We start from the raw sequence: 21,322 nt of genomic DNA, 5'->3' as shown, positions 1-21,322 counted from the left end.
TGCTCACACGTACCCGCTGTGTCCCTGGCTCTACAGTTAGGGCAGGTGGCGCTGCCTCACCCTGTCCCAGGGACCCCGGGGAGAACTTTCACCCCCTGCGCAGCAGCATGCCGGGCACCGAGCGGGTGACCTGCGGTGACGCCCTGTCCTGGACAGGTGGTCACACAGGACTAGGAACTATCAAGGCAAGGTGTGAAGTTGTGCACAGCCACGGCCTTCTCCTCGCTCACCGCCAAGGCTCTGACCATGGCTGCGCACCCCTGGGTGCGTGTGCTGTGGGCCTAAGGGTGACATCGGGGTGCCGTCCTTTAGGTACCGGGGATGAGGTATCAGTGTACGTGTGTGCATCCACCTGCGCGGGAGCTGCACTTGGGGGTGTCCCCAGGTACCGGACAGGGCGCTGCGGCTCTGCACCATTACTACGCGCTGCCAGTGACGGTACCGTGCGGCGCTGGTGTGCCCGCGTGAGCGCTGAAGACAGGAGCCGGTCCTTGTGTCCCTGCGTGCGTATGCCGGCGCGCGTTGCGGCCAGCCGGGTGTGAGCCCGAGTTCTGCTGCCCGAGACGGTGTGAGTGCCGGTCCGAGTGCCGGTGTCGGTGAGGGAGACTGCGGGTGCCTTTGCGGTTCACCGTCTCGGCGCCTTTGCGGCTCTCTGGGGGTGCAAGCGGCGGTGCCGGTGCAGACACCAGTGCGGGTGCCGGTGCGTTACTCCTCCCGTGCGCAGGGCGGTCACCTTTGTGGGGGGGCCAGGCCGAGTGGAGTGAGCGGTGCGACCGGGCTGGGCACCGGGGTCCCCGCTCCAGCCCCTCCCGGGCCGCCGGCCCCCGTCGCCCCCGCCCGGTGCCTGCGGTCCGCGCGCCGCCGGTCTCAGCCCCTGCGGCTCCATCCCTCCGGCGCAGCCCCATCTCCACCCGGCCCCATCCCTGCCCAGCCCCGGTGCCGGTCTTGGCGGCAGCGCGGCGCCCGGTGCGGGCCATGGCGGCGGCGGAGGCAGGCGGCGCTGCGGCGGCGGCGGGGGCCCGGCGCGGCCCGGGCGGGGAGCGGAGCTAGGCGGGAGGCGGCCCGGGATGGCCAGGATGAACGTGGCCCTACAGGAGCTTGGACACGCCGTGAGTGCCCGGGGCAGCCGCGCCGCAGGGAGGGGGGCAAGAGGAGGGGGGACGGGAGGCACCAGCGAGGGGCTCGGCGAGGGGCACAGGAGGGGGTCGCGGCACAGGAGAGCTCGGGGGATGGAGAACTCGAGGAGCTGGATGGGCTGCGGGGGCTTCGGGAACAGGAGGGAGGAGGGAGGGCGGGGGTGACTGGTGGATTAGGGGGACGGCGAGAGCCTATGGGATGCAGGGGCTGCGTGGTGCCGGGACTAAAGGAACTGAGGTGGCTAGAGGACCCCCCCCTCTAGCCTCCACATCCCCCTCGGCGGAGGAAGAAGGACCCCCTCCAAATCCTTGCCTCGGGTTGCACAGAGGGAACTGGGGTGGTTCAGACATGGCCCCACTCTGCCGAGGCATGAATGTACCGTAATGCTGCTCATAGGGTGACCCCCAAGACAGCACCTCTGAAGGGGGCAAGGGGCCCTGTCCCCATGGATCTCAGCCCTACAGAGGGGGTAGGAGGAGCCCCAGAAATAGACTCCTGCCTTGAGGATGCCACAGAAGATGCTGGAGAGGGGGTGCTGGTTATTGCCCAGGATGAGGACCACCCAGGAGGGGAAGGGAGCATTTTGAGGGGAGTTGAGGTGGTGGGGGGGGCCAGGCTGGCCAAGCTCCTACAGTATGCTGAGCAATCCCTCCTAATGCCAGCATCTTCCAGGAGCCTGACTCGGTGGGGGGCTCCTGCAAGCTCCTGCCAATCCCACCCTCCTGCTGCAGACCTTGGCAATGCCCCCTCCCCACCCCAGCAGTGTGGCAGTGGGCAGAGCTGGGCATGAGGCACTCTCTTTGCTTTCCCCCCCTGCTCATCATCCATCTCACCCCAGCTCCTTCCTGGCCCATGACACCAGCCCTGCAGGCAGCCCGGGGCATTCACTTTAGGCTGCAGCACAGACTGGAGGGTGAGCTGCAACCCACCCATGTGTTGTTAACTCTGAAGCCTAAGGATAGGTCACAACCAGTGGCATTACTGATTCTCTTCCACCAAAACCTCCAGCATCTTCTTCTAGCTTATCCCCCCCCATCCAATGCTGCTGGCTCAACTCCACCACCTCCCTCTTGGCTGAGTACTCAGCAGCCCTCACGGCTGGATCTGTGCAAGCTGCCTTGCGAGACCAGGAGTAAGGGGACCCTGCCCTGCAGCTGACACACATTGCAGTGCCCCTTCTCCCCTCGCACGCTTTGTCCTGCATCCTGGTCACCCCTGGAGACAGGATGGGACTGGAAGCACTTCCAGATGTTTCACACTGGTGCACATCTGCATGGAAAGTTCCAGTCAGGGGAGGAGGGGTGAGACAGCAGTACTAGGAAACCGTTGCTTGGTGACGAGGACCATGTCTCCGTGGCGATGTGTCACCTGTCGGCAGGGCTGATGCCATGGCTATGCAGGGAGATGCTCTGGTGACGGCCCTCAAGCCCCTCATTAGCAGCTCTCCTCGTCCTCTCCAGGGCCACGCAGGGCTGGAGACAACCTCTGGGGAGGCCCAGGCACACTGAGGGGAGTCAGGGGCTGCCTCAGCCCCACTGTGTACTCACTGAGCAGGCCCTGCCCAAAGAGCCAGAGGGTGTGGCAGGGCAGGGAACAGCTGCCCCCTCGCCCCTGTCCCAGCCTGCTCTCTCCCTTAGCAGATGCCCAACTATAAGCGTGCCACGCTGCAGGATGAGGAGGGGCAGGAGCCAGCAGGGGATGGCAGCGCCTCTCCTGACAGCGTAGAGGTGAGGTCTGCTGCCCCGGCTCCTCCATCTTTCCTCTCTCCATCCTCTCTAGCTCCCGTCCTCATCCTCTGGGGCCTGCCTGCAACCAAATGGGCAGTGGGAACAGGGTTGGGAGCCAAGCCAGACCTGGCTGTCCCCAGGGATGTGCTGGGAGTCAGCCAAAATGAAGCAGAGTGTGCCTGGGCGATCGTCCTTCCTTGTGGCTTGAAGGGGGGGGAGCTGCCAGTACCCAGCACAGGCTTGCCAGGGCTGGTGGGGAGGGATGCCCTGGTCCCCATCTCCTCGTGCAGCCACGCCAGGCACTGGGGAGTGGCAGGGAGGGAAGGGGGGGGGCAGTGATATTCGGCCCCCCATGGTGCGATGGCAGGTCCTGCTCCTGCCCAGGTGGGGTTTCGGAAGGGGCCGGGGACGCTGCTGAGCCGCCTGGCCTCACGCAGCCAGCTGGAGCTGGTGCTCTGCGCTGTCGCCATCTCCCTGGCCCTGCTGCTCAGCGTCGCCATCGTCACTCTGGCCATTCAGTACCGCAGAGGTAGGGAGAGTTGGCAATGGTGTCCCCATACCCGGGAGGACACAGGGGGATGAGGAGTGATGGGTCAGCCCTGGGTACCTTCTCCAGGTGCTCTGCCCATCCTGGGGTACAGACAGGGCTTGGCCCCGCTCCGTGCCTCAGTTTCCCCCAGCACACTCGCCCAGCCCCAGGCATGCCTTCCCTGCCAGATCCCTCTCACAGCACGTGCCTGACGGATGCCTGTGTCCGGGTGGCCAGCAAGATCCTGGAGGCCCTGGATACAGAGATGGACCCATGCCAGGACTTCTACCAGTACTCATGCGGGGGCTGGATCAAGAGGAACCCGCTGCCCAACGGGCGCTCCAAGTGGAGCACCTTCAACAGCATCTGGGACCAGAATCAGGCCATCATGAAGCATCTCCTAGGTGGGCACCAAGGGGTCACAGACACTGAGGGGGTGACCCCTGTGTCACTTGGGCTGACCCACAGCCTCCCACAGAAAACGCCACCTTCAACTCCAGCAGTGAGGCAGAGCGGAAGACACAGCGGTACTACCTGTCCTGCCTCAAGGAGCAGAGGATAGAGGAGCTGGGCTCCCAGCCCCTTATGGAGCTCATCGACAAGGTGGGCAGACACCCACAGGTGAGCTGAGCCGTCAGGGCTCAGCCCAGCACACCTCCTGCTTAACTCTTCACTTAACTGGGGAGGGAGGAGACCTCGGGGATGCACCCCATCCCTCCTTGAGGTGCCGAGTCTGTCTGCTGGCAGATTGGGGGATGGAACATCACTGGCTCCTGGAACCAAACCAGCTTCATGGAGGTACTCAAGAGCGTGTCAGGCACATACCGGGCAACCCCCTTCTTCACGGTGTATGTGGGTGCAGACTCCAAGAGTTCCAACAGCAACATCATCCAGGTTGGCACCTTGGCCCCCCGGGGTTGGCAGACACCAGGGGACACCAGAATGTCTATACTGCCCCTCTCTCCCCCCAGGTGGACCAGTCAGGGCTTTTCCTCCCATCCCGGGATTACTATCTGAACAAGACTGCCAACGAGAGGGTGAGGCTGGGTGCTGGGGCATGCTGCCAACAGAAATCACGGGAAACCCACAGGGTGTGAGCAGCACTGGGACACACTTGGCCTCTCCATACTGCCTGTTGGGTGCCCACCCGAGGGAGGTGAGATGAGCTGTGGTTGGCACTGAGGCAGGGCTTGGGGTTCCACAGGTTCTGGCAGCGTACCTGGACTACATGGTGGAGCTGGGCACACTGCTGGGGGGCACCCCAGAGCCCACCCGCCTCCAGATGCAGCAGGTGCTGGACTTTGAAACTCAGCTGGCCAACATCACCGTGCCCCAGGCTGAGCGGCGGGACGATGAGAAGATCTATCACAAGATGAGCATCGCTGAGCTGCAGGTAGGCACGGCCCAGAGCAGACCTTCTGGGACAGCACCGAGGGGTGTCTTCACTCTGGCACACCCTGGGCAGCCCCATCTGCTGTGGGACGTGCAGTGGGTGTTGAAGAGTAGTGCTCATCCCCCAGTTGTTACCATTTGGGGGAAGCTGCCACCTCATATTGTGGGGTCCAGGGGCCCCTCCTTGTCCTGCAGCATTAAGAGCAGCAGGAGGGGTGCAGGGAAGGATCTGGAGTGGTGAGGGACTTTGGGTCCTTCCCAGAAAACACAGTTCCTGACCCAGGAGAGCCCCTCCATGCTGAGTAGGATGCAGCAGAGCTATGCCAAGCCCCTGGTGCCACATTCCTGTGTCCCCTCCAGCTTCTGGCCCCTGCCATTGACTGGCTGGATTACCTGTCCTACGCCCTGGCCCCACTGGATCTGGCAGACACGGAGCCTGTGGTGGTGTATGGGGACACCTACCTCCAGCAGGTCTCTGACCTCATCAATGACACTGACAGGAGGTGAGGCTCCTTCATATCCCTGGCTGTGGCCCCCATGGCAGGGAAACATTTTGGACTCATCAGTGTCTTGAAGTCATGGACCATAGTCAGCTGCAGTATCTCTGTCCCCGCAGCATCCTGAACAACTACCTGATCTGGAACCTGGTGCAGAAGACGGCCTCCAGTCTGGACCAGCGCTTCGAGACAGCCCAGGAGAGGCTGCTGGAGACACTCTATGGCACCAGGAAGGTAATGGAGGGCCCTGGGATCAGACCCTTCTGCCCTCAGCCTGGAAGCAGCAAGGACTTCCTCTGTCCTTCAGATGCCCTTGGGATGCTAAGACCTGGATGTTTCAACGGGAACCTAGGGATTATCTTTTGGGATGCGGGTTTTACTGCTGCTGTGTATCTCCTCCTCTGATGAGGAGGCAGAGCCAGGCTGCGTGAAGGCAGGGGAGCAGGGGAGGGAGCTGAAGGTCTCACAGATCCTCATCTCACTCCTACAGTCCTGCACACCCCGCTGGCAAACCTGCATCTCCAACACAGATGACACACTGGGCTTTGCGCTGGGCTCCCTCTTCGTCAAAGCCACCTTTGACCGGGACAGCAAGGCCATCGTGAGAATACTTCTGTCCCCATCCCCTCCCCATCACCAGCAGCAGGAATCCCGATTCCACCCAATCCCCAGGGCTGGAAGACAGAGAGCTGGGAAATAGGACCCCCAACCCTGGGGAGGTTGTACCCTGTCCACCCTGTCCCCACCGAAGCATTGTGGGGGGTAGGGGGCCTTCATTCTTTCCCCTCCCCAGGCTGAAGAGATGATCAGCGAGATCCGGGCAGCCTTTGAGGTGTCCCTGGACCAGCTGGACTGGATGGATGAGAAGACCAGGCAGGCTGCAAAGGAGAAGGTGACCCCAGGGAGGGAAGTGGATGGGAAAACTCACTCTATCCATAAAAGCTCCCCCATCTCACTGCTTGGGCCTCTCCCCGTGCAGGCGGATGCCATCTATGACATGATTGGCTTCCCTGACTTCATTCTGGACAACAAGGAGCTGGACGATGTCTATGATGGGGTAGGGAGCACCCCACTTGTGGGGAGAGGCTTGGTCATGCCAAGCTCTGCGGGGCCCCATGATAAAGCAACGTCCATATTTGGGAGGTTATGCAAAGCCACCATGAGTTCATCCAGGCCAGGGTGTGGAGAACCACCCCAGTGGACCTGTCCTCATCCCTCCTCTTCCTCACCAGTACGAGGTCTCTGAAGACTCCTTCTTCCAAAACATGCTCAACTTCTACAACTTCTCTGCCAAAGTGATGGCTGACCAGCTCCGGAAACCCCCCAACCGTGACCAGTAAGGGGTGGGCTCAGGGGCTTTGGGGGGAGGATGTGATCCTGGGTGCCTGGATGGCACCGGTTCAGTGGGGAGGAGGTCACCCTCATGGGGTAGCACAGGTCACCTGTGATAGCTGTAGATAATCCCCAGGTAAGGTCCTTGGTAAGAGAATGGTGGCAAAAGTGTCAGCCTTGGGCAGGGCCCTGTGGTGGGCAATGGCACAGGAGGGTGCCAGTGCTGGGGTGAAAGGGACACACCCCTGCCTGTCTCCTGTCCCACCTCCCTGCCCCAGGTGGAGCATGACCCCACAGACTGTCAATGCCTATTACCTGCCCACCAAGAATGGGATCGTCTTTCCTGCTGGGATCCTCCAGGCTCCCTTCTACGCCCGCAACCACCCCAAGTGAGTCTGGCATGGGGGGAACCTCCTGGAGGCATGGGTTGGATCAGGGCCAACATGCCACAGAGCACCTCCACATTCACAAATAAAAGCCCTGAAGGGCTCAAGTGTCCCTCAAGGCTTTACATCCTGCAGTCAAGACAACCTGAGTCCCCTTAGGGCCACCAGTATCCCCAACAATAGTGATTCCCAGCTGAATCCCAGCTGGAGCGGTTTCATTGGGTGTCCAGACAGAGATGGGGTGGGCTGCAACAGCATCATTAACACATACTGTACTTACCTGGTTCTTTCCCATGGCCCCACAGAGCCCTTAATTTTGGTGGCATTGGCGTGGTGATGGGACACGAGCTAACCCATGCATTTGATGACCAAGGTGAGAGCCTACAGGCAGTGCTGGCCCCAACCCCTGTCACCTTCCTGTCCCCCCCAGCCCCTGCCCTTGGCATGGAGAAGAGGTGCCCTGGGTGCACAGGGGTCCTGCTTTGCCATCCATTGCATCATGTGTGCTCGTGCCCCCCTCGCCACCCCCTTCTATCGTCCTGTCTCCCCAGGTGGCACCTGCCGATACCTCCCCCTGGCTTCTCTGTGCAGCTTTCGCTCCATCCGCTTGGTGAGGACACAGTGTCTGCAGCCCCAGCCCCCTTTTCATCCTCCCAGGGCATGGGACGGGTCCCTCTCACACCCACTCTGCTTTGCACCTTCACCACAGCCCCAGAGCCGACATGGGGTCAAAGAGGGAATTTGGGGTCACAGATCCGGGCTGGGATAGGGAGAATGCACTGGGGGATGCCTGGGGTCCCAAGTGCATGGCTGAGCCCCAGGCAGAGCCTGCCCACAGCAGGGCCTGGGGGACAAATTCCCCCCTGGGCATGGACACAAGGAGCTTGGTCCCCCAGGCATCCCTGGTGTCCATTCCCCGTTCTGCCTCGGGAACCCCTGCAGCAGAGGGGCTGCAGGGGGACGGCTTCCCCTGGTCCCACCCCAACCCATGGCTCGGTTGTCCTGCAGGACGGGAGTACGACAAAGAGGGAAACCTGCGGCCATGGTGGCAGAACTCCTCCCTGGAGGCCTTCAAGAACCGGACAGCGTGCATGACGGAGCAGTACGGCCGCTACACCGTCCACAGTGAGAAGGTCAATGGACGGCAGACACTGGGCGAGAACATCGCTGACAACGGTGGGCTCAAGGCAGCCTACAATGTGAGTGCCGCCATCCCGAGGGGACACGGACCCCCGGGCCTGTCTGTCCCTTCCCGGAGCTTCAGCCCAGCTCTCCCACAGGCTTACAAGTCGTGGCTGCAGAAGAACGGGGAGGAGAAGCGCCTGCCAGCCCTGGGGCTCACCAACCACCAGCTCTTCTTTGTGGGCTTTGCGCAGGTAGGGTGGAGTGAGATGATGGACATGCCATCCCTCCCTGGCTCCTCGGAGCCACCCCATAGCTCCCCACCCCGCACCGGGGAGTGCTCTGTCCCCATCCCTGAAGCTGCTACTGTTCCTCAGGTGTGGTGCTCCGTCCGGACGCCAGAGAGCTCCCACGAAGGGCTGGTGACCGACCCCCACAGCCCCGACAAGTACCGTGTCATCGGCACCCTCAGCAACTCCCGGGACTTTGTCGAACACTTTGGCTGCCCCTTGGGCTCCCCCATGAACCCCGGCAAGCACTGTGAGGTGTGGTAGGGACGGGGAGGGTGCTGGGGATAGAGGGGATGATGCTCTGCTGTTCCCCAGCTCCCTAGACCTCAGTGGCTGCCAGAGCTGGCCACGGGCAGAGAGCAGTCCCCCTCCTGTGCTCACACTGCACACCCCACCTCTGCATCCTCCCCGGCACACACGGCCCCACACCAGGCACCCACCGCAGCCCCATCCACAGCTTGGGGCTGGACACGGCCGGCAGAGAGGCTGTAGCACCCCCAAAACGCAGCTCTGCCCCCCAAACCCTGATGTGCTTGAGTCGGGCACAGCTCAGTGTCCCCTGCGCTGCGTCCGCCCCTCAGGCGGGCAGGTCAAAGGGGTCCCAGGGAAAGCACTAGAGCCAAGATCCCCCTGCTCCCGCCCCCCAACCTGCCGGAGATGGAGGCTGAGGACCCCCGGCTCCGCGCTTCCCTTGTCCCCTCCCACTCCTGCTTGGCTTCCCCATCCACCTCTGCTGGGACCAGCGGACGGCAGCGGGACTCTGGTGCCTTCAGCTGTGGGTGGCTGTCGCCGAGTTTATTTAACAATTAAAAGCAGTTTCCACTTACTCCAGCAGCTCCGGGTCCTTGGCGGTGTCGGGGCGGGGGGAGAGGTGGGGTCTGGGCCGCTGCGGGGGTGCGACTCCAAGGCTGGGGACGCGTGGGAGGTGAGACATCCCGAGGGAGGGGAGCGGGGAACGAGATGCCTGGATGAGCAATTCCCTGAATGAGGGAAGCAGAGGTGTGGGGAGGAACACAGCAACGGTGGTGGGGACGAGTCAGAGCCACGGGAGTCCTCGGTAAAGCTCAGCCCGGGGGTCCCGCTGCCTTCAGCGCGGGTGATCCCAGCCAGCCAGCCCAAGGATCCGAGACTCCACTCCGAGCTTCCGGGGCCCGCGAGGCCGGTCTCGGCCGGAACAGCGCGGGCCCAGCCCCACCCCGGGGTACGCCGAACTCCCCGGTACCGGGACCCCGCGGGACTCCTCGGCCACGGACAGAGGCGCTCGCAAAAGCTGCTGGGAGTCGTGGTTCTGCCTCGGACAACGCAGGGCATGACAGGAGCTGTAGTTCAGCGTGAGGGATGCTGGGAGGGGTAGTTCGGTCACAGTAGGCCCGCCGCCTCACCGCGAGGGCTGGACTACATTTCCCAGCAGGAAGGGCGGTAGGGCCAGGGCCCGGGCTTGGGCGCCTCAGGGGTACGGGGGCGTCGGGGCCGGGCGCGGCGGCGGGGCCAGGCCGGGACCGAGCCGGGGGCTGGGCCGGGACAGATCGGGGGGCCGGATCTGGGTGGGAGTCTAGGCTAAGCCCCGGGTTGGGTCAGGGGTGTTGGGCCTCCGCCCGATCCCCGGTGCAAGACTGGGCCTCGGCTGGGCCTGGGATGCAGGGTCGAGCTGGGTGCCGGGCACCTGTGGGTGCTGGAGGTGAACTACCCCCACTGGAGCAGTGGAGCGGTAGAGCGTGAGGACATGGGCGGAAAAGTATCCCTGCCTTGGGGTCAGGGGCAATGACACAGCGCCGCCTTGGGGACAGGGATCCAGGGACACCCCTGTCTTCAGAGGGAGGGGCAGTGGGCTGTCCCTGTCAGGGGTGACAAGGGTGACAAGGCCTCATTCCCCAGACAACATGCTCACCTTGCAGGCGTTGTTGCCCAAGCCTGGCACCATGGACAAGCCCATCACTCCAGGGGAGCTGCTGTGTCTGGGCTCCAGCCTCGCCTTCTCTGGCCTCTTCTACTACCTGTACAGGAGGAAAGCCAGAGTCGTGGCACGCATACAGGTAGCCCTGTCTCTCAGATGCTCTTTCCTGCTCACTGTCCCTTCCTCACTGTCCCCTCCACACTTTGATTTGGGTGCACACACTGGTGCCTGCAGCCTGCTTCATCCTCTGGTGACTTCATGACACACAGAACTGAGCAGGCCACATCCTGCCAGAGATCTCCACAGATCCATTCTTGCCCTACTCACTGCTCATGGTCACACTCAGTCCATGCTCTTCCAGGAGGCCCCAAAGCTCCAGGTCGATGACAATTTGCCAGCCCTGGTGTCTGCTGCTGAGGGGAGGTGCCTGCCTTATGTTGCCCTGGAAGGTAAGGACACCCTGTGGCCCTGCACAAGGGACGAAGGCCGAGATCTCTTTTGGCTGTGACACATTCCTTGTCCTTAGGCATAGTGCTCCCAGCCCAGGCTGCACTGACCAGCCACTACCATGAGGGGCTGCAGGGCGTGATCCAGAAATTGCTGCTGAAGGAGCATCGGCTGATCTGGAACAGCTTGGCCCGAAGCTGGTGAGTGATGGGAAGGGACTGTAGGAGGGGGCTTGCAGCAGTGAGTCCAGACCCCCATTGTTTGGGGCCACATGAGGCAGAAAATAACTTGGTTAAAGGCTTTAGTCCCTATACTTAGCTCAGCACAGAGAGTTCAGAGCTTCTCTGTGTTGTGGCCAGCAGGAACAGGGCACTGATCATACCCTTGTACTCAGCACACCTCAAATGACCTCGAGTCACACACGCACACACACACGCACACACACATCGAGTCCTGTGTCTAGGTCTGGGTCCCTCAGCTCAGGAGGGTCATTGAGCTACTGGAGCAAGTCCAGAAAAGGGCAGCAGAGCTGGTGAAGGGCTGGAGCACATGTCTGATGAGGAGCAGCTGAGAGAGCTGGGAATGTTTAGCCTGGAGAAGACTCTGGGGTGGCATTTATTGCTCTCTATAACCCCCTGAGAAGAAGTTGGAGCCAGGTGGGGATCAGCCTCTTCTCCCAGGAGACCAGTGACAAGACAAGAGGAAATGGCCTCAAGCTCTATCAGGGGAGGTTTTCTGGCAGAGGTTAGGAAGAACTTCTTCACCTAGAGGATGATTAGACATTGTAATGAGCTGTCCAGGGAGCAGGAGGCTTCACCACCAGGAGGTGATGGAGTTGACATCCTTGGAGGTGTTTAAGGAAAGACTGGATATGGAATTTAGTGCCATGGTCTAGTTGACAGGCTGATACTCATAGGTTGAACAAGATGATCTCAGAGGTTAACCTAACTGATGCTGTGATTCTCCACAATCCAACCCTCTCCACTTGCAGGAGTGAGAGTGAGCGGGTGCTCTCAGAGCAGATCTACACCGTCCCCTTCCTGCTGGCCTCACCAGGCCCTGAGGCAGTGACACAGGTGAGTGTGGACAGCCCACTCCAAGCTGTCTGCCTGCCCCTGGAGATGGTGTACGAGCGGTTCCAGCAGCCAACCCACGGCTTCCGCGACCTGCTGGGCCAGTACCTGATGGGGGAGAAGCCCAAGGGCATCCTGGAGACGGAGGAGATGCTGCGGGTGGGGGCTGGGCTGACGGGCATCGGGGAGCTGTCCCTGCACCCCGACGGCTCCCTGCACCTCCAGCCGCCGACCCAGGGAGGCGAGTTTTTCCTGTGCCTGGGGGACTGGCAGACGGTGCTGTCGGAGCTGGAGTCGGCCAGCGGGCTCTGGAAGGGGGCAGCGTTGCTGTGCGCGGCAGCGGGACTGGCCGTCCTCCTGCACGCCCTGTGCCGTGCCTACCGCCGCTCCCGCCCCAAGCAGCAGCAGGAGGACAAGGAGCTGGATGGGGAGGAGGCTGGGGACCGGGCGCCCGAGGATTCCTGCGTGGTCTGCCTGTCACGGCCCCGCGAGTGCGTCCTCCTAGGCTGCGGCCACATCTGCTGCTGCTTCCGCTGCTTCCAAGCCTTGCCCACCCGCCTCTGCCCCATCTGCCGGGGGCCTATTGACCGTGTGGTGCCCCTCTACCAGGCCTGAGAGCATCTGGGGGTGCCCAGGAAGGGGCAGCCTGAACTGGGCCAAGCCTGGAGCCTGCAGAGATCTCAGCTGTCTTCTCATGCGCAGCTGTGCAATTCCTTTTGGGAGGGAGGGGTTTTGATGTGCCCTTCAATCTGTTTTGGCAAGGGGGGGAGTTACATCTTCCTCATCCTCCCTTTGTCTACCAGAGGGACCCCCCTAAACATGAAGACTTGGGGAAAATCTACACAGTGCTTCCTGAGCTGAGGAGCTGAGACCCCAACCCCACACTGGGGCATTACTTTGGCTGCCAGCTATTGGACTTGTGTCTCTTTCTGAGCCATGACCTCCCAAAAGCTACTCAGGATTTCTCCCTTGTGTTTATTTTCCAGTGTGTGGATTTAGGGGGAGGATTATGAGGGCAAGACCAGGGCTGGTGGGACACAGCAGGCACAGTGGAGTGGCACAGACCCAAACCCCCCTGACCCACTGCAGTGATATACCTTGGTGCCAGCTTTGTCCTGCCATCCCAAACTGTGTGCCTGTAGCCACTGGCCAGATGACACTGGGGACACCCAGGGGCTGGCAGTGATCAGTCCCTTTGCCAGCTGCTCTATCACCAAGAGGGGGGCTATGTCCCTCTGCCACTGTCTGCAGGGAGAACAGCTTTAGTGTGCCACAGAGCTTGCCCTCATATCCAGCCCCACTGCACCCAGCTTTCCTGCTCACCTCCCGTACAGGACCAGGTGTGGGAATGACTTGCAGTGGTGTGTGGAGTGATAAAGCCAAGGAGCCAAGCTTGGCCTCACCTCTTCCTTTGCGCCGTTAAGCTGGGGGCTGGGTGGGTGCTGGGAGCCAAGGCTCTTCCCTTGGAGGGATGAGCATCACTGCCTCCCCTTCTTCCTCATCCAAGGAGCTGGCCCAGGTTCACAGTGGAGCCCAGGTGCATCTCCTCCAGATGCAGCCCTGGATGGGGGGTGGCAGGACACACAGGACTGTTGCCAAGGTGATTGTGCTCCTCAGGTCTCCATGGCAACTGCTCCCCTGGACTGCTCCCCATCACTGCCTGGCTGCAGTTGCCCAGGCAACCCATGGGCTCTCCTGGCTCCTGCAGCTTTGGGGCACCCAGGCTTTCGGGGTGGGGGGCAGTGCTGGCAGGCCACTGTCAGCCAGACAGCAGTGTTGAGATTGGAGAGGGATGATGTGCCACCTCCCCAGGTCAGTGGCCACAATTGCTTCCAGGCTGGGAGCTTGCTGGGGGCAAAGGTACCTTGGCAGGTTGCCCCCAGGACACACTCAAAACAGGAGGCCTCAGAGGACCAGTAAGGCCTCCTGGGACCCACGTGCATTTTTGGGGTGAGGATGTGTGGGTGAGTTCTCATCCTCCACCCTCCTTTTTCTCAGTCCAGCCTCTTCCCTGGGCTGCAGAGTGAGCAGTGGGGCCCAGATACCCCCCCCTAGCATCGGGCATCCCCCCCGCAGCAGGAGGGATTTCGGGAAGGAGATAAATACCAGATGGGAGAGGGCTGGGCTGCCAGGAACACACTCCCTGCATGCCAAGAGCTGCTGGCGCGAGTGGGCGCGTGGGCCGGGGAGGGCGGGGGGTGCCCCTGCTCCCGGAGACTGCTCACCTTGTTCCCCAGGGCCCAGCAGCCAACCAAGGATGGGACAATTAGAGAGGGGTCTGCACCCCCCCACTCCCCTTTGCCCCCCGAGGTGCCCAGGGCAGGGAACACATCCCTTGTGCTGATAGCATAGAGGGAGGCTGCCTCCCCCTTGCCCACCCCGTGCTGGGGCATAGCCTTACTCTAGCCCCACCCGGGTCTCTGCCACTCCCAGGAGGCCACCAGCCCAGCACTGGCCTGGCTGCAGACCCAGCTGCCAGTCCTCCCTGCCATGGCTCCGGGCAGCAGCATGACTCACCCGCTCAGCTCACCACCAGCCAGAGCTTGCAGTGCCAAACCCACGGCACAGGCTGGTACAGGGGCTGGTACAGGGGCTGGCACGGGGGCTGGTACAGGGGCTGGCAGAGGGGCTGCCCGGCCGTGCTGCAGTGCCTGCATCCCCAGACAAGCCTGCTGTGCACCTCCCATGGGTATTTGGTTGGGAGTAGGACAGTGGGGAGCTCACAGTGCCTTGGCTGAGCACAGCCAAGCCTCCTTCCGTATCACACAGGCCACGCATCCTAACAGCTGCCTCCTTTCACCAACAGGGCGCCCCTGTGTGCCAGCCCATGCCCATAGCCTCCACCCGCTCCCCCCAGGGCTGCCAGCCCGCTCCGCCTGCCTCCCTGTCTGTTGTCATGGTGACCAGATATGTGGTGACAGGCAAGGATGGAGCCTCACACCCCAGCAGGGCTCTTTGCCCGGCAGGGTTGGCTTCCCCCCATTCCTGCTCTTCCCCTGTCACCTCTGGGTCTCGGCAGGGACCCTCCGTGAAGCCCCTGCCCCAGGCAATGTGCTGGGGGTGCTCCATCTGCTCAGATGCCAGGATCACAGCTGTGTCCCAGGCAGCTCATGTGAGGAATGGGGACTGCACCATCCTCCTTCAACCTGACAGGGCATCGCCTTCTCAAAGCCAGGCTGTGCACAAAGACAGACAAACTCATCTCAGTAATGACACCTGTCTTTCTTCCCAGGGAGAGCTCCCTCCAGGGACAGCCTTATCTTCCTACAGCAGCAGCTGCAGAAACATGCCACTCTTGCACACTTGCCTTGGGCTCACCCACAGGACAGCTGCCAAGCAGGACTCCTATCCCCCAACATCTCTGCACTATGGTGACAGTGTTCACCACAACCATTGTCTCACAAGGCCATCCCCACTGCCTGCACCCAGCCCAGTGTGTGTCTCTGCTCCCCCAAAACACCTGGACTGTGGCACTGGCAGCACACAAAGCGGCATCCCCACCTGGGCTTTGGCTGCTGACAGCCAGCAGCAGCAGCCAGGGATGGGCACATCCCCAACCTTACCAGTGACATAGTCCCTCGTGCTGGGATGGGGACTCAGGGAGAGCATCAGTGCCAACAGCAGGTGCTCAGTGAGGCCCCCAGTAGCTGCCACTGCTGTGAAACAGAAGTGCCATTTCACATTTCTTGGCAGCACTGGAAGCAACACAGATGGAGGCACCCGCACTGGCCTGCTGGCATGCCTTGGCAGTCCCCAGCCCTGTGGCACCAGCCCCAGGTGGTAGCACTGCCTCCCAGACATGCAGCAGAGAAAGCCCTGGGTCCTGTGGCTGATGACTCCTGCCTCCTTTCAGCTCCCTGACATCCAGTCACTGCCTGCCAGGCTACTGACCCCATTCCTGCCAGACATTGGACTGGATGGGAGTGCCTGGTGGTTCCCAGCTCCAGCTGCCCGGGATCCCTGCAGAGCACTGTCAGGATGTGCTCCACCACAAGCCACTCGTGCACACACAAGGTGATTTTCCACCATAAAACCACTTGAACCATCAGTGACTGCAGGAAAAGCACTCACCTCCATCACAGCACCTGGAATAGGCACCCGAATTCCCACCAAGGGCTCAGGGGCAGTATCCAGGTGTGGAGCTAGGGCATGGCAGGGACTGGTGAGCTCCCAGAGCATTGCCTGAGTGAGGGCAATGCAGCACAACCTCTACTGCCAGCCCCACTGCAGCGAGGAGTCTGATGCTATGCCTCCTACCCAGCTCCATATCCTGAGGGGGGGCATGGCTGGCCTCCAGCCCTTGCATCATCCCCAAGGTGTCCCAGCTCAGGGGCTGCTGCCCAGGCTGAAGGAGCCAGGGCAGGAAGAACCACTCACTTCCCACTCCCACAGCCCCTTCTTTCCGGTACAGTTGGCTTTGTGTTGGACAAAAGGCTGCAAACGAAGCAAGAAAGGAGATTACGTGGCTGCTAAAAGACGAAAAAGGAAGGTGGGATAAGAGCCAGGGGAAGGAGGGTGCGCATCTGGCACACCAGGGGAGATGCTACATGCAATGGCAGGGGATGAGAGGGGTCTCTTATGCGCCCCACTGCCAATGCACCCACGTTCAGGTCCTTGGTAGCTTCCCCTGCTACTCAGGGATGCGTGACAAGCAGCACCTTTGGGGAACCAGACACTAGAGCTGTCCCAAGGAGATGCAGAGCCCAGAGCCACAGCATTGCCCTGTTCCACCCACAGCCCAGCTGTGCTGGCACAAATCCAGCCCTCCTCCTTCCTGGGATGGGCAGACAGTCCTTCCCACACCCCAAATCCCAGGCAGCCTCAGAGAGCTCCCCCCACCCCATAGCTAAGTCACGTAGCTCCCCTGGGTGTGAGGCACTGTAGAGATACAGGTGTATGTGGGGCCATTCCCAGGGTGACCCCTTTCCAGCCTCCCCCCAGCAGCCTGCCAGGCTGGAAACCCTCCTGGAGTGCTGCACCGGTGCCACTCACATCCCACACAGCCCATCTGCTCCTCTTCTCGCTCACCCCCGGCCCTGCGTGTGCCACGGTCTGCCTGTCCCTGCCCACGGGCAGTGGCACGTGGGCTCAGCAACGGGAAAAGCAGGCCACATCTCAGCGTGGGCCTCTTGCCTATTTTCCCAGGCACTTTTCACAGGAGCAGAGGCTTTCACATGAAAAAGTTCAAGCTGGTTCCCCAGCAAAGGCATGAATTAAAGCATTGCTTTGCCAGGAGAACAGGTACCACTGCCCCAACCTGGCTCCGGTAGGGGACAGCAGGGACCAATATTCTGCAGATCCAGACACAAAGGTAAAAGCATGGCTGAGCCTTCCCAAAATAGAAGAATCTGTCTGCCCTTATGGACCACCCCAGCTGATGATCTTCTGCAGCACCTTTCAACAGAATCTCAGACTATGGAGATGCTGGAATAGCAAGATGGACCACAGGGCTATCTGGAAAACCCTGCCCTCACCCCCTCAAGATATTCTCATCAGGCTGTGACCTGGCGTGAAGGAAGTGCCGTTTTCATTCAGGGATCTGCCTTAGCTGCAACCCAGGACCGCCACATGAGCAGCAGAACCTGCTGTAAGGGAACAGCAGGAGCAGGACTGCTCCAAGACAGGATGGTTCTCTCCAACCAGCCATAGCCACTGCTGCTGCCACCATTATCCAAGATCCAGGAGTCATGGCTGTACCCACAGTTCACTCAAGAAGCACCAACTTTATCCTGAGCTTAAAAAGCCCCCCAGCAGCCCCAGGTGACCTGAATGAGGGGGGGTCCTGGGTGAGTCTGCTCAGTACCACCAATGCCAATTAATGCAATCACTGGCCTGGCAGTGAACAATGTAGGAGGAAAGATCCAGGGTGGGTCTGGGGTAGAGGTGTGTAGATACCAATGGGGCTCTGGGGGGGATGCTGGGATCACCCCTTGCTGCTACATTGCAGGTCCCCACAAGGGATAGCCATTCCCCTTTTCCACACAGAGCCCCCAGGGAAGGGTCAGTGGGACAAGGGGCATCCCAGGGCACAGCCCAGGTGGCCACACTTACAGACACCTGCAGAATTACACCTGTGCATCCCTGCATTCCTGCAAAGATACGGAATGGGAGGATGTGTACAAGCACATGCACACATGGGGGTCAAGAGGGCTGGCAAGGGCTGAGGCAGGACTGGTGTGGCTCCAGGGGGGAATCCCAGCGCTGAGTGGGGCTACAAGAGTGGATGCCTGGATGGGTGTTGGACAAGAGACACAAGTGAGGGGCTGAGGAAGACTCAGGATGGGAGCTGGCCTGGAACTCTGAGGGTCGAGCTTTCTGGGCTGTGGGGGGCTGGGGGACTGGAGCAGGGTGTTGGGCATCTGTTTGGTATCACCTCAACATGCCAGGGGAGGGCCCAGCTGTGTCTGGTAGTCCTCAGCTGTCTGACCCGATGCCACCCGGCTGTGACAGGGGTTCCCCTCTCCATAGGGGTTGGGGGGACCCCCGAGACGAGGCGACCACCTCGGAAAGGCTGTGCCGGGGGGACCACCCTGCTCTGGGGCCGGGGCAGGGGCCGAGGCGGTGGTGTGCTAGGGTCCCCATCCCAAGCGGGGGGGCACCGGCCACCGCCCGCGGGGGTCCCCCGTCTCTGTCCTGGCCGGGCCGGGCCGGGCCGCGGCGCTCCGGAGCCGCCCCCCGCCGGGGGGGTCCCCGCTCCCCCCGGATGCATGACTTCATCCTTCCGCCCGGGTTTCCTCCCCGCCGCCGCCGCCGCCGCCGCAGACCGGCTCCCGGCTCGGCGCGGCGCGGCTCGGCCCGCTCGGCCCCGCCATGTCGCAGGTGCTGCCCTACGGCGAGGACAAGGTGGGCCGCTACGGCGCCGAGCCCGAGGCGGGGGAGCTGCCCTTCAGCTGCCGCCTGCAGGACACCAACGCCTTCTTCGGGGGCAACCAGGGCAAGCGGCCCCCCAAGCTGGGACAGATCGGCCGCGCCAAGAGAGGTACCGCCGACCCCCGCCTCTGCCCCCCCAACCCCGCCTCAGCCCCGCGGCATCCCCGGGACCCCCGCATCTGCCCTTCAGCATCCCCGGGTTTGTCCCGGGACCCTCGGATGTGCCCTGCAGCATCCCCGGCATCCCTGACTCTGGCTCCTGCATCCGCGGCGCTGCCCCACGGCATCCCCGAGACCCCCGGATCTGTCCTTTTATCCCTGGTGCTGACTCCTGCATCCCCGGCACTGCCCCACGGCATCCTCGGAACCCCCACATCTGTCCTGCAACGTCCCCGCCACTGCCTTCTGCATCCCTGACGCTGCCTCACGGCATCCGCGGGACCCCCGCATCTGTCCTTGCATTCCCGACTCTGCCCTGGAATCCCCGGCTCTGCCCTGCAGTATCCCTGGCTCTGCCCTGCAGCGTCCCCGGCTCTGCCCTGCGGCATCCCTGGCACTGCCCCCCGGCATCTCCGGCACTGGCCCTTGCATCCCCAGCACCTTCCCGTAGCAACCCCAGGATCCACGATTCTGCCCTTGCTTCCCCGGCATCCCCAGCACCCCTAACATCGCCCCACGAGATCCCCAGACTCCCGATTCTGCCTTTCTATTCCCAGTTCTGCCCCATGGCAACCCCTGTCTCTGCCCTGCAGCATCCCCAACGCTGCCCCACAGCATTCCTGCGACTCCCGGCTCTGCCTTGCGTTCCCAGTACTGTCCCCTGCCACCCCCGGCACAGCCCCCAGCATCCCCAGGATCTCCTTCTCTGCCCTACATCAGTTATAGCGCTGTCCCCCGGCAACCCTGAGACTCCCCAGCTCTGTGACTGACACCCGCCCCCAAAACCACAGGCTCCCCCATCTCCTACTCCAGACACCACACTGTTTCCCCAGTGCTGCCCTGCAACAGCCCCCGCCTCATCCTGGGACTACCCCTGGGATTACCCTGCAGCATCCCTGGGACTGCCCCTGAAACTATCCCCCAGCACCTCCACGAGTGCCCCTGGGACCCCTCGGAACTGCTCCTCAGCACCCCTGGGACTGCCCCCCTCTCATTCTGTATAAACAAGCCTTTATCTGAGGATCACCAGGAACAGCCCCCCTGGCCCCTTAAACCTCTCTCCCTTCCCATTTCTGCCTGCCGCAGAGACCACCAGCAGCCTCTGGCCATGCTGATCAGCAAATCCCCCCCCCACCATTTTACTGTTCCTCCAGGACTCCACGAGCCTGTGTCCTGCCCCCTCGTTTACCACCTGCCGCAGAGACCCCAGCAGCATCTCCCCTGCTTCCATCAGGACCCAAATAACTGCCCCCCTCTCCTGCCTGCACCCTGATCTGTCACCATTGATTCTCCCCAATGCCTTGGGGACCCTTAAAAATGGCCCCCGCTTTTCCTGCAGCCCCCCCATCACACCTGCTCGGGGGTCCTCCATAGGCAAACAACCTTCCTTAAGCTGCAGGGACAAGGAGGGGGGGGAGAGTTGCTCCCCCGCTCAAATACACCCCAGCCCCACAGGGGTGAGTGCTGCGTGCTCCACTGCCCCCTTTTGCAGTGGTGGAGGCTGGGTCTAGCAGCACCCCCGGGGTGTTGGGGGGGATGGTTCTCGCTTGGTAGTGTCGGAGGGGATCCATCTGCTCTCTCAGTGATTCTAGTGATGGGGGGTGGGGGGGGTGTCCTGGTTAATCCACCCCCAGGGGAGTGATGGGGGGCATCACTGACCACCCCAGTAGTGATATTGGGGTGGGGGTCTGTCCTCCACCCCCAGAGTGATGTCGATCGTTGGGGGGCACCTGCCCAGCCAGTCATGGTGTGGGGTAAGGGGAAGGTGTGTAGCTCCCTGGTGATGCTGATGGGGGTCTGTCCAGCCTCCCACTGCTGCTACTGGGGAGGGGGCTGCCCAGTGGGTGATGCTGAGGGGGGGTCTCTGGACAGTGACATGATGAGGGACTCTCCAGCCCCCATGGTGATGCTGATGTGGGTTCATGCAGCCCGCCGTGCTGGTGGGGGGCTGTCCGGCTCCCCCAGCAGTGATGCCGATGGTGAGGGTGGGTATCCTGCGCAGCGGGTGATGCTGATGGGGGTCTGGCTGCCACCCCCGCCGAGCAGGCGGTGCCCCCCCCCGCTGGGTCATTACCCATTCCAGTCCTGTTGCTCTCATCAGCGCCTGCCGCAGAGAGGAGGGGGGGTCCTTCCTGGTCTATTCCTGCCCCCCCTTCCCTAATCACCCATCCAGAGGCAGCCGGCTGGCTGCAGGGGGGGATGCTGCCCCTACCAAAGCCGAGCAGGGGGGGTGATCCCCCACCCTTCACCCCGGTTGTAGCCAGCTGAACCCCCTTCATCCCGCTGCCCGGCACCTGGGGGCACAGCTGGAGCCTGAGCAGGGTGAGAGCCGGGGTAGAGGGGCAGAGGCTGTCGAGTCCCCTCGCCCACGCGCCCCCCGCCTGTCCCCGCAGTGGTGATCGAGGATGACCGGATAGACGAGGTGCTCAAGGGCATGACGGAGAAGTCGCCGCCGGGGGTGTAAGCC

At 62.2% G+C, this 21,322-nt stretch overlaps 3 protein-coding genes across 8 annotated transcripts; all 3 read left to right on the top strand.

The window, feature by feature from the left end:
* The first annotated feature begins 332 nt into the window (after window positions 1-332).
* On the top strand, window positions 333-9,238 carry ECE2 (endothelin converting enzyme 2). 5 transcript variants are annotated; one of them, XM_019007838.2, is made up of 19 exons: window positions 333-700; window positions 2,778-2,864; window positions 3,249-3,393; window positions 3,582-3,797; window positions 3,872-3,996; window positions 4,141-4,287; window positions 4,365-4,430; window positions 4,598-4,786; window positions 5,146-5,288; window positions 5,402-5,516; window positions 5,773-5,883; window positions 6,076-6,174; window positions 6,262-6,339; window positions 6,515-6,618; window positions 6,893-7,003; window positions 7,306-7,373; window positions 8,009-8,199; window positions 8,281-8,376; window positions 8,500-9,238. In XM_019007838.2, the coding sequence occupies exons 2-19, from the start codon at window positions 2,778-2,780 to the stop codon at window positions 8,674-8,676; spliced, it is 2,268 nt and encodes a 755-aa protein (XP_018863383.1). In that variant the 5' UTR covers window positions 333-700; the 3' UTR covers window positions 8,677-9,238. The 5 variants fall into 5 exon arrangements, with proteins under 5 accessions (XP_018863383.1, XP_015493560.1, XP_033372580.1 ...); XM_015638074.3 differs by lacking the exon at window positions 333-700 and adding an exon at window positions 1,007-1,109; XM_015638073.3 differs by lacking the exon at window positions 333-700 and adding an exon at window positions 1,035-1,109 and having other exon boundaries at window positions 2,775-2,864.
* A 529-nt stretch (window positions 9,239-9,767) lies between these two features.
* On the top strand, window positions 9,768-13,217 carry LOC107208926 (mitochondrial ubiquitin ligase activator of nfkb 1-A-like). 2 transcript variants are annotated; one of them, XM_015638077.3, is made up of 5 exons: window positions 9,768-9,865; window positions 10,308-10,445; window positions 10,668-10,755; window positions 10,833-10,953; window positions 11,745-13,217. In XM_015638077.3, the coding sequence occupies exons 2-5, from the start codon at window positions 10,332-10,334 to the stop codon at window positions 12,439-12,441; spliced, it is 1,020 nt and encodes a 339-aa protein (XP_015493563.1). In that variant the 5' UTR covers window positions 9,768-9,865; window positions 10,308-10,331; the 3' UTR covers window positions 12,442-13,217. The 2 variants fall into 2 exon arrangements, with proteins under 2 accessions (XP_015493563.1, XP_015493562.1); XM_015638076.2 differs by lacking the exon at window positions 9,768-9,865 and having other exon boundaries at window positions 9,928-10,445.
* A 5,352-nt stretch (window positions 13,218-18,569) lies between these two features.
* Window positions 18,570-21,319, top strand: CAMK2N2 (calcium/calmodulin dependent protein kinase II inhibitor 2). The gene is made up of 2 exons (XM_015637111.2): window positions 18,570-18,805; window positions 21,249-21,319. Exons 1-2 carry the CDS (start codon window positions 18,637-18,639, stop codon window positions 21,317-21,319), a joined length of 240 nt encoding a protein of 79 aa, XP_015492597.1. The 5' UTR covers window positions 18,570-18,636.
* The last annotated feature ends 3 nt before the right edge of the window (window positions 21,320-21,322 follow it).

This window comes from Parus major, chromosome 9 (genome assembly GCF_001522545.3).
Source record: "Parus major isolate Abel chromosome 9, Parus_major1.1, whole genome shotgun sequence".
Lineage (NCBI taxonomy): Eukaryota > Metazoa > Chordata > Aves > Passeriformes > Paridae > Parus > Parus major.
Note: the sequence above shows the minus strand (reverse complement) of the source record. Positions and strands in the feature narration are given on the sequence as shown.

Excerpts from the sequence above, each read along its gene's own strand:
- CAMK2N2 (XM_015637111.2), top strand. The coding sequence starts at position 18,637 with ATGTCGCAGGTGCTGCCCTACGGCGAGGACAAGGTGGGCCGCTACGGC. Across the intron at positions 18,806-21,248 it reads GATCGGCCGCGCCAAGAGAG|TGGTGATCGAGGATGACCGG; the intron begins GTACCGCCGACC and ends CTGTCCCCGCAG.
- LOC107208926 (XM_015638076.2), top strand. The coding sequence starts at position 10,293 with ATGCTCACCTTGCAGGCGTTGTTGCCCAAGCCTGGCACCATGGACAAG. Across the intron at positions 10,446-10,667 it reads GAGTCGTGGCACGCATACAG|GAGGCCCCAAAGCTCCAGGT; the intron begins GTAGCCCTGTCT and ends ATGCTCTTCCAG. Across the intron at positions 10,756-10,832 it reads GCCTTATGTTGCCCTGGAAG|GCATAGTGCTCCCAGCCCAG; the intron begins GTAAGGACACCC and ends CCTTGTCCTTAG.
- ECE2 (XM_015638073.3), top strand. The coding sequence starts at position 1,068 with ATGGCCAGGATGAACGTGGCCCTACAGGAGCTTGGACACGCC. Across the intron at positions 5,289-5,401 it reads ATCAATGACACTGACAGGAG|CATCCTGAACAACTACCTGA; the intron begins GTGAGGCTCCTT and ends CTGTCCCCGCAG. Across the intron at positions 6,340-6,514 it reads TGGACGATGTCTATGATGGG|TACGAGGTCTCTGAAGACTC; the intron begins GTAGGGAGCACC and ends CTTCCTCACCAG.